We start from the raw sequence: 11238 nt of genomic DNA, 5'->3' as shown, positions 1-11238 counted from the left end.
GGTGAGGCCTCCCTGAAGAGGGCACCATCTCATGTGAGAGGCCTCTGCAATATGAACACAACAAAATGTTCCTTCCCGTGTAACCAGAGCCCAGGGAAAAGCAAGCAACAGAAGACCTGGGCCTCCTGCAGACGCGTTTCAAGTCCCAGGCAGGTAACCAAAGATTGCATTTGTCTCTTGGTGTGGAAAAGCAGGGGATGAGATACAGGAAAAAACCAGTGTGTGTGTTCAAATCAAAGGTGGGGAACTTGTGGCCTTCTAGACCTCTCCTCACTGGTCCCCCTTTGGACCCAGAGCAGTTTTTGCCTGGCTGCGAAAGTGTCCTGGAAGTCAGAAGATCCTTCTCCAGATACAGAGAGAGGTGTGTGTGTGTGTGTGTGTGTGTGTGTGTGTGTGTGTGTGTAGGAATCAGCTGAAAGTACAAGGGTAAAGTTTTATTAATTGCTCTATTTTTGTACGTGGCCCTTAGAAAGTTGTGTAGAAGGAAATGTGGTCCCTGAAGGCAGCATGTAAATCAAATAATAATAGGTTAATAAAATAGTAATAAAAAGGTTCCTCTCTTCTGCTTCAAACGACTCAAATGGCAGGTCCAGCTCTGAAGCAGCGATCTCTTGCCAAACCCGAGAGCAGCTTTTCTCAACCTTGGGCCCCCAGCTGTTATTGGACTACAACACCCATCATCTATAGATAGCAGGACCAGTGGTCAGGGATGATGGGAGTTGTAGTCCCAAAACATCTGGGGACCCAAGGCCAAGAAACACTGCCCTAGAGGATTTGAGCTGAGCGTTTGAAAAACACCAGTCTAATTCTTGCAGTGATGGGATTCCAAGATTTTTCTTGCTTTTAAGATGATTCAGATGTTCCGGCATTCGTCTCTGACCTTTAAAACACGTCCCAGGACTGGGCTTGGGCTTCCAACACGCCCATCCAGATCCAAAAAGGCGTTTCCCAGCCCTCAAAAGCAGAAAGTGGAAAATAAGCAGCCGCAGATGAGCAGATTGGATCGCTTTAATCTCGGACCATTTTAAAGCCCGTTCCATTTCTTCCTAAATTCGGAGGGCCCTGACCCATCTAAAGGGAGTTGCAGCGAAGCTCTGCTGCAAACAAGGACCGCAGCTGGGTAGGTACGACACCTGCTTGGCATGTAGAAGGTCTCGGGTTCAATCCCCAGCCCCTCCAGGTCAGGATTGGGAAGATGAATTTCTGAAACAGCTGTCCATGGAGGCACAGGTCAAATCTGTGTCCAGGGCAGCTGTTTACCAGCTCCATCTGGTACGTAGGCTGAGACCCTATCTGCCTGCGGACTGTCTCGCCAGAGTGGTGCATGCTCTGGTTATCTCCCGCTTGGACTACTGCAATGCGCTCTACGTGGGGCTACCTTTGAAGGTGACTCGGAAACTATAACTAATCCAGAACGCGGCAGCTAGACTGGTGACTGGGGGCGGCCGCCGAGACCATATAACACCGGTCTTGAAAGACCTACATTGGCTCCCAGTACGTTTCCGAGCACAATTCAAAGTGTTGGTGCTGACCTTTAAAGCCCTAAACGGCCTTGGGCCAGTATACCTGAAGGAGCGTCTCCACCCCCATCATTCTGCCCGGACGCTGAGGTCCAGCGCCGAGGGCCTTCTGGCGGTTCCCTCATTGCGAGAAGCAAAGCTACAGGGAACCAGGCAGAGGGCCTTCTCGGTAGTGGCGCCCGCCCTGTGGAACGCCCTTCCAGCAGATGTCAAAGCGATAAACAAGTACCTGACATTCAGAAGACATCTTAAGGCAGCCCTGTTCAGGGAAGTTTTTAACGTGTGATATTTTACTGTATTTTTGGTTTCTATGGAAGCCGCCCAGAGTGGCTGGGGAGGCCCAGCCAGATGTGCGGGGTATAAATAATAAATTATTAATTATTATTATTATTATTATTATGAAACCCTGAGAGCAGCTACTACTCAGTGTAGACGACCCTGAGATACGGGACCCTTGTGCTAACTTAGTTTAAGGTCCTGATCCGATGACCGGGCACCTGCTGTTTCTATGAAGGAAGGCCCTACCATTGGACAGAATGAGCAGCTGTAAGCTTAGCAGGGGACACAGTACCAAGGATGCCTCTGAGCTGCCTACTGCCCTCTAGTGGAGGGGAAGACCCATCGCAGTGTTCAGTCACCAGCCTGGCCCAGCAGCTTTCATACATTGAATTGGGTGTGTGTGCGTGTGATCTTTGGCCTCTGGTGGGAAAATATAGATCAAAAGGTAAAGGTAAAGGACCCCTGGACGGTTAAGTCCAGTCAAAGGCGACTATGGGGTTGCGGCACTCATCTCGCTTTCAGGCCGAGGGAGCTGGTGTTTGTCCACGGACAGCTTTCTGGGTCATGTGGCCAGCGTGACTAAACCGCTACTGGTGCACGGAACACCGTGACGGAAACCAGAGCGCACGGAAACGCCATTTACCTTCCCGCAGCAGTGGTACCTATTTATCTACTTGCACTGGTGTGCTTTTGAACTGCTAGGTAGGCAGGAGCTGGGACAGAGTGCGGATTCGAACTGCCAACCTTCTGATCGGCAAGCCCAGGAGACTCAGTGGTTTATACCACAGCGCCACCCGTATCCCTTGTTCGACTATAACCCCAATTTGAAAAAGCAGAACCCACAAAACCCACTGGATGGTGGGCCAGCATGACTAAGCCGCTTCTGGCGAACCAGAGCAGCGCACGGAAATGCCGTTTACCTTCCCGCCGGAGCGGTACCTATTTATCTCCTTGCACTTTGACATGCTTTTGAACTGCTAGGTTGGCAGGAGCAGGGACTGAGCAACGGGAGCTCACCCCGTAACGGGGATTCGAACCGCTGACTTTCTGATCGGCAAGCCCTAGGCTCTGTGGTTTAACCCACAGCGCCACCCGCATCCCTTTGGGAAAATATATTAGGGGACTGTCACAGGGCAGGCTCATTAAGAGGCTCCCCGCCATATGCAAACCCGAAGGGCTGATTTGTGCATTGAGTGCTTGAATGCAATGCAGGGGACTAGACTAGATGACTCTAATGGGCCCTTCCAACTCTATGATTCTTTCTGTGCCCCGGAGGCTCCTCTGCTGCACACCAGCATCCCTCCCTATGAGTCACCGGGCTGATTCACAACATATTAAAAACAAGCCAACCAGAAATTATACACTGTTTTAAGTGAGATCGGACAGCAGCGACCCCTAGCGTTCAGTAAAGGTACTGCAGGAGCAAAGTAAATAAAAAGTTGCCCACACTGATATATGTTTAAATAAAATTGCGGTTTCTTTAAAAATAGTTTTTTTTTTATTGTCAACAACAACGGGAGAATTAATTCAGGTCACTTCTCGGACAACTAGCAGGAGAAAAAAATAAAACCCATAAAAGAGAAACCTTTCTATGGAGACTCTACAAGCTGGTTAAAGTTATACCCTGGAATTTTTTTTAATTAATCCCTTGGAACAACAACAAAAAACAAACAAACCCCACAGTCATTCTATCTCCCCCTCCCCTCCAGGAAAAAAAAAAGCAAATTGAAAGAAACTGAGACAGAACCTTAAGAGTTAATGAGCTCGCATAGAATAAACGAAACTAAAAACCGTTGTCCAATGAGGCTCTTTTTTTTGCTGTGCAAAATGTATTGTTGTGCATATTTCTATATATATATATGTATATATTTATATATATTTTTCAAACGTTTATGCCTCTAGAGCAATGACAGTACTTGGGTTCATTCCAACCGCTTTAACCTATTTGGGGAGGGGGGGGCGGAAAGGGAGGGACAGTCCAGAGGATGTCCTAGCATAAGAAATGTCAAAAGCCACAGCTTGGGGTTCACCCCATTTCCTTCCATTGCACAAGAAAGCGTGCAAAACTGTGTTTTTGTTTTAATTTCCAACCCCAATCCTCCCACAACCCAGTAGGAAACATGTGGCCGAGGTGTGGCAGAACCACTCCTGACCACCAGAGGGGGCTGGACCACAATCAAACATACCATTCTTCTCGCACCCCTTACAAACATACACAAACACAAACCCCTAACCTCACCAAAATGTATGTTTCTGAAATGAAAAGGTGCTTGGAAATTCAGACTGCTTAACTCTCCCTCTTGCAACCTAGTCTTTTCTACAAAGTAAAAAAAGGGGGTGGAGTGTACCATAAAACATTTTCCTTGGACTTCCGGGTTGGCGCCATCGCCGAATGGCGGGCTCCCTCCGAGCTCCGGAGGGAGCCAGCTCGGCAGGGGCTGGGTTCTACCGCGCCGGCGACGCGGGGACCCTCAAAAACCATGGGTGCTGAAACCCATGGGCATGGTGACTTGGCGGGCACCGTTTGTGTCCCCCCCGACCCGCGAAGGAGCCTTTTTAAAGGCTGCGGAGCGGGTGACAGGGGGGGGGGGTGCTGTGAGTCCTCCGCTTCCCCTGCCGAGCGAAGCCGCATGCCATTCGACGGAGAGCGCTGACTTCTTCCATTGAAAATTTGGACTTTGAAAGAATAACCCGTGAGTAATTGGAACTTGGATAAAAAAAGGGGAAAAATTCTTTTTAAATTCAGAGCAAGCGGGGGAGGTGCAAAAAGGAAGTCAGCCTCCCCCCTGTTGTAGAGGAGCTAAAGCAAAGGATTTGACAACTAAGATCGAGTGCAACCTTTTTTTGATAAAATTATTAACTTCGCGATGGAAAATTATAAGACTGGGCTGGAGGAGAAAAGTGGAATGTGAATTAAAAGGCAACCCCCCCCCCCGGAAACCCCGGGAGCGATCCGTAAGAGCGCCGGGAGAGGAGAAATAGAGGTTTTGACAGCTGTCAAAGGAGCTGTCAAAGTGGAAGAACAAAAAGAGAACTTTGTTACGAGGACTTTGCTGGTCACATTTGTTACAAATTGGATATAAATTGTTTAAAACAAGGAATAATAAGTTACTTTGACTGTTGGGTGTGATCGGGAAGGAAACTGAGTTACTATAATCCCTCTAGAGGAGCTGTGGGACACTACAAGTATTGTTGGCATCGAATTTGAATAGGACTTTTTATCTCCTGGGAAACTGCAGAAATGGAACACTATTTTGTCTACAGAGGTTTACACACTAAAGGAGACAATAGATTTATCTATAGAAGAATGGAAGGGACTTGACGTAATGTTTTGTTCCTGAATAACAAAGCCTCTGCAGAGGAATTAGAAGCTTTTTGGAATTAGAACATTTGTGCAGGAGAGCGGGGGAAAAAAAAAAGAGGAGGAGAGAGAACAACAAGAATAACAAGAACTGGACAAAGTCGGAAGATAGACTCCTTCCAAGATTGGACATGTGAAATCAAAGATGACAAAAAGACGGCAAAGACTAATAAAAAGACGGCAAAGCGGACTGGTGAAGGACTGTGGTTTAGATGTGGGAGCTCCAGGATGACAGTAGATATTGACGGACATTGGGAACGCAACCGGGAAAGGGGGGAGGGAAATTTGGAATCCAAAGGGTGTTAAATTACATTTTATTCTTTTTTCTATTTTTCTGTTTATTTTAATCTGTATTGCATATTAAAGAGGGGAACTCGTGGAAGGGAACAGGTCGATTTTAGGGGATGGGAAAATATTTTTTAAATTGGGCCAATGATAATAATTTTAAAATTTGGGGTAAGAATTTGTTGAATCTATTTGAAAGAATTGGAATACAAGAGGGGGAGGGGAGGGGAAGTCCTGGAAGGATGCCAATGAAAATAAGGTTTTAAATTTGGATGTTTTTCTTTTTCTGTTATATTTGAAAATTTTTAATAAATATTATTTTTTAAAAAAAACATTTTCCTTGTAGTTTTCAGCTGCCTAGGGAATGGGTTTTTAGGGGGGGGGACAAAAAACAGAAGGGGTTTGTATCAGTTCAATAAATAAGACGTCTTTTTTAAAAATATTCCCTTTTAAGGAATGAAGAATGAGGTTGGGGTGGGAAGAGATGTTCGCCATAAAGGAAACAAGGTGGAATATTAGAAAAATTTGATTTATTTTTTTAAAAACTAAAGCCAGTCAGACACAGCTACACTGATTCAGAGTCCCCCCCGAGTATATGAAAGTTAATTAATTAGAATTCATCGTGCCGTCATTAAGGCGGGAAGGCTTTGGAATCTGGGCGTTAGTTTGCACTCTGGTGTTCGCAGAAGAAAAATACTTTTTTTTTTTTTTTTTAGAAAAAGCAAACTCAAAAATGCTTCAAGTTCATTTCTCCCCTTGATTTTTTAAAAAGTACTACAACCTAATTTCAGAAATAATAATATTACTAATGAAATAAGACCAGACACAAGAGACCAGTGGCTAACCATTGAGGCGAGATGCGAAGAAATTATAATTTGTGAGTTGGGGGGGGGGAGGGCTGTAAGTCACTTGTTAGCCCTACGCAGGGTAGACCCCTAGAAATTCATCCGTGTCGACTAGTTTAGGTCCATTAATTTCAAGAGGGTCTAAGCAAGGACTTGGGTGGGTGCCAACCATGCTGTCCTAACGCAAAGAGAAAATGAATGGACATTACCCTAACTTTGGCCTTAAGATACTCTAGCAGATGGGAAACATGGGTTACTATTAAAAGGAAAAAAATGACTTTTTTTGGGGGGGGGGGTGTTTTCCCAAATGACTGCAAAACCTTCCACGAGCCTATCTTCCAACCTCGCCATTCCCCTTTTCCAGACTACATACATACATGTATCCACCTTTAATGGCCTGATTCATTCAGAGGGGTTTTTGTTTTAAATACAGATCAAACTTTGCAAAAAACAACAACCACAACCCTCAGTGAATGCTCCCGCTGGCCAACCCCAAAGCACTCAAAAGTGGGCAGAAAGATGACAACAGATGCAACCGTTTCATCCAAAAGCCCCAGGAAAATATACTTGGGCAGGCATAGGCAAACTCAGCCCTCCAGATGTTTTGGGACTACAACTCCCATCATCCGTAGCTATCAGGACCAGTGGTCAGGAATGATGGGAGTTGTAGTCCCAAAACATCTGGAGGGCCAAGTTTGCCTATGCCTGTACTTGGGAGATATTTTAGGGGGTGGAAAAGAACATGAACACACACACACACACACACACACACACACACACAGCCCACACGTGTGACGAGCAAAGAAAATTTGGCTACCTCCCAGCTAGGCAGCGATGCCTTTCATTTTAACTATGTGCGTTATGGAGCTGTGAGCTCAAGGCAGCCTTCCTTCAATGGGTTTCTTGTCATTTAGCAAAGGATGCTTCAGGCATCGAAAATTACCTGGGGTGTTCTCTCTCTCTCCAGGTGTTTCCACTGAAGAGGCCCAAGTTGCCTGGCTTGCCACCCACGCCCTAGGCAGGCTAAACCCCCCAGGAACAAGCACCCAAATTGTTTACCCCCTGAAATAAAGGGACGAAGAATGTCTGCGGCCCTCGACTCCCGTCAGCTGGCACAACCGAGGGACAGAGGGTTATGCTGGCTGGAGGGATGAAGGCTCTCCATCCTTCTCCTGACCCTGGAGTGATATCTTTTGGCCTCGCAGGTGCCGCTGAAATACGACTCCCATCACCGCCCCTGATGGGAGTAGTTCGGCCACATCCGGAAAGCCAAAGGCTCCTCGTTTTTGCACAGGCCTTTGCCTCTTCCATCGGAGTGGAGAACTGCTCACGGGGAGTCCTGCGCCCCAATAATTCATCTGCTATTGCCCCCCACTCCAGTCTTCTGCTAGCTCCACGTAGCCATCACTGACCGGGGAAAAATACCCCATCCACTCTGAAATCCGTGAAGATTTGAAATTGCCGGTGGACACCACCGTAGCGAAGGGGACAGGTAGGGCAGAGCCCCCGTCCCACATGGGTTGGGAAGAGGACCCTCCCTGCAAAATCCCACTTCCCTTTCATAGGAGGCAGCCGAGCCCTCGACAGGCTGAGCCCGGCGGTCTGTATGGGCACCCTCGTTCTTTTCGCCCCATCCTCTAAACGAAGCTATGAAGACAACTACCCCTTTCTCCACCCCGTCCCCATTAAGGCAGCGCAAAGGAGCTAAGAAAACTACCCGAGTTTTGTTTCGTCTTTTGCCCAGTCGTTCCGATTTTTTTAAGTACACTTGCTTTATCCCTCTTGGTCCTACCCTGGCAGCTTTGGAGTGGAAAAAGAATTGCATAGTTTCGGAGACTCGTCAGCGAGTCAGATGTACCTCCCCACCGGACCCTGGCTCTCGCCCACTTTACGGCCCCCCGTTCTTCGCTTTTCGCGGGCTCCCGCTCAAACCCATGTCAGGCGGAGGTTTCCAAGGCCGTTCCCTACCCTGGGGAAATAAACATTCGCATTGCAGCAGTGACGGTAGGTGCACCGGGGGGGGGGGGGGAGGAATTTTCTAAAAACGCCATAGATTTCCAAGGGCTTGGGGGGGATTTGTGGGGAAATGGGGGGTCATTTCCCTCCCCCACCCCCAAAAACGAGAAAAATATAGTGTATAGAGTGTATAGTTAGTTTTCTGTTTTTTACATCCCTCCCGCCCGCTACCCACCCCTCCCCTCTAACACAAATGTAGAGCCCTGTTAAAAATATATATCTATAATTCTTTAGTATTTTTACTCGTCATTCCCACAGTCAAAGTATCGGCTCGGCAAAAGAGAGCCAGATTATTTCTACTCAGCAGAACAGAGGTAGTCTAGGAGAAAAACAAAACGAAAGAAAACAAAACAGCTCGTGCGGGAAGGGAGTGATTCTCTGCAGGCAAGAGAATTTGCACACACACGTGTAACCGGCGTTGCAGAGGGGCCGTGGAAATCGAACCACAGTGATGCCCAGATAACTCTCTTTTGTCCCATCTCTCCCGGTTTTCAAGTTGTTTGCAGAGGTTTATTGCTCTTAACAAAGTCCCCACCAATTCAAGTTCTGGTTTCTATTCCCACCCCCACCCAACCCCCAAAGTAGGTATGACCATCTAAAGAACAGGCTTGGTTTTGTTTTTTTGCACAGTAAAAAACTCTCTCTCAATCACACGCACACACACACTCAGTATTGCGACTTGATGGTTCCCTCCCTCCGCCCACCCCACCCGCAGCTCCCTACAAGAGAGGGTCCTTTTTTTGTTTGTTTTAATAAAAAATATATCTTTTTAAAAAGAATATCTCAAGCCCAACTCATCTAAAAAGGCTTCGAAGCTAGCTGCGACAGACCGGAGAGGATTGCGGGAAGGAGAGGGGCAGAATCTGGACAAGGCGGAGGTTAACAGGAGTGTTGAGACTCAAGAGAAAGGGGGAAAGGTCCTTTTTCCGACTTAAAAAAAAAAGCCATGTTTTAAGGGGTGGGAGAAAAACCTAAAAATATTTTTTTAAAAAAATCAAAAAAGCTGGTTAATATTACTTAATAAAAAGAGGGGGAAAAGATTTCAAACTTGGGGGGAAATGTAGGGATGGCGGGTTTAATCCCTTTGAAATGAAAAAAGGAAAATCACGTCGGGGGCAGATAGAGAGAAAGCCCCCCCCCCTTCAACACCATGTATGTTTTACCCTTGGAATTCAAAGCTTTGGTCTAGAAGTTCTGCTCGGTTTGACGGCTTCCGACCTGCAAAACTCAAACCTTCCCGATTCCTCCAACCCTTTGCCAATCCCTTCTGCTCTCCAACAATATTTGCTGCCCTCTCTCCATGCTCTCTCCCTCCCCGGAAGCGAGGGGGGTCTAGCCTTCCGCCCCCCGCCCCCCACCAGCAGCTTGCCGCCCCCTCTGACACCGGCCAGCCCTTCTCCTCGACAAGGCGGGGAAGGAGGGGCGAGGGGAAGGGAGGACGCGTTATTGCATTGCCCACGGATCGCGTGGGTCCGGGGGGCCAGGAAGTCCGGTGCCCGGCCCTTCAGAACCTGTGTATCAAGGCCTCCCTCTCCCTTTCCTTGCGCTTCAGCTCCTCCTTGTAGCAGCAGGAGCAGTAGTTCCCGGTCTCCGGGTGCCCGTAAAAGCTGCAGTTCGGCTGTTTGCATTTCGTCTGCTGGAGGTTGTAGAGCAGCCGGGCTTTGCTGCGCTCGCTGCCTTTCGGAGAGCAGCCGCCTGCCTCCGTGTACTCCCGGAAGCCGTTGGCGGGCAGGCCCGGGCAGGGAGAGGGGTCGCAGTCTGCCCCCACGTAGCCGGGGGGCGTGTCCGTCTCGGTGGGAGAGAAGCGCCCGCCCAGGTGGGAAGGGCTGGTCTGGTACGGGTGAGGGCGGCCCGGCGCGCAGTGCCTGGGCAAGGTGGCATAGGGCGGCAGGGGGCTGCAGGGTCCGCCGGCAAGCTGCCTCCGGCTCTCTTGGTAGCTGGGCGGGTGGGAGCCCTCCACGCCGCCCGTCATGGAGGGGCGAGGGATGGTGAAGACCCCTGAGTAGCTGGATGGGAAACCGGCCATCTTAGCCCCCACGGCGGCCAGGTCGGGGCTCTGGAGCCCATACGGCGGGAGCCCCGGAGGGTACGCCGTGCCCAGCAAGCCCTCCTCGCTTTTGAGGGGGTTGCCGTCTGAGTCCGGCCTCTTGGCCGCCGCCCCGCCGCTGCCCAGCGCCGCGGCCGCCTTCCTCTCCGCCTCCTTCTGCTTCTGCTCCGCCGAAAAGCGCTCCTCGGCATCCGAGAGGTACCGCTGGATCATCTCCTCTTGGAACAGGTGCCGGTGGCTGGTCTTGAGCTGCCCGGCGAAGATGAACTTCCGCTCCCCTTGCATGGCGGCCCGCAGGATGCTCAAACTCAGCCGGACGTCGCTGCTGTACTTGCAGCCGTCCGGCGGCTTCTCGGCAGCTGCCTTGCCCGCGCAGGGCTTCTCGGGCGGAGTGGCCGAGTCGCTGGACAGCGCCTCGTCCTTGCTGCCTTTCCTCACCTTGACAGAGCCCTTCTTCTTCTTCTTCTCCAGGGTCTCACCCCCTTGCCCATTGCTGACGCCCCCCTTGACCGTCCGGCTGTGCATCAGGCCCCCCATGTTCTTCTTCAGCTTGCTGCCCAGCGTCTTGCCAAAGCTGCCGAGCTTGTTGGCCACAGAGTCGGCCCGCTTCTTCTCCTTCTCCTTCTCCCGCTCCTTCTTGGTCTTCTCCTTGTCCTTGTCCTTGCTGCTGCTGCTCTTGCTGCCTCCGCTGTTGCTGGCCGAGCTGCTGCACACGGACTCCTTGTCCGAGTCACCCGAGTCAGCCGCCGACCGGGCATCGTCCCCCGCAGAAGCGGTCGGCGACTCGGGCTGTGCGAGAGGCGCCTGGGGAAAGTGGGGCAGGAGAGAGAGAGAGAGAGAGAGAGAGAAAGAAAGAAAGAAAGGTAAGCAGAGTTTGCAAGGGTC

General features: G+C 49.8%; 1 protein-coding gene across 3 annotated transcripts in view; it reads right to left on the bottom strand.

Moving 5' to 3' along the window:
- Positions 1-3274: 3274 nt before the first annotated feature.
- OTUD7B (OTU deubiquitinase 7B) overlaps positions 3275-11238 on the bottom strand; it is a 53887-nt gene continuing 45923 nt past the window's right edge. For all 3 annotated transcript variants that reach the window (XM_079957969.1, XM_079957968.1, XM_079957967.1), the window contains exon 12: positions 3275-11157. In XM_079957969.1, coding sequence (XP_079814095.1) covers positions 9811-11157 — 1347 coding nt within the window. In that variant the 3' untranslated portion in view covers positions 3275-9810. The remainder of the gene's footprint in view (positions 11158-11238) is intronic.

Source organism: Podarcis cretensis (assembly GCF_951804945.1).
Source record: "Podarcis cretensis genome assembly, chromosome: 16".
Classification (NCBI taxonomy): Eukaryota; Metazoa; Chordata; class Lepidosauria; order Squamata; family Lacertidae; genus Podarcis; species Podarcis cretensis.
The sequence above is the reverse complement of the archived record's forward strand: the minus strand, read 5'-3'. Positions and strand labels throughout refer to the sequence as shown.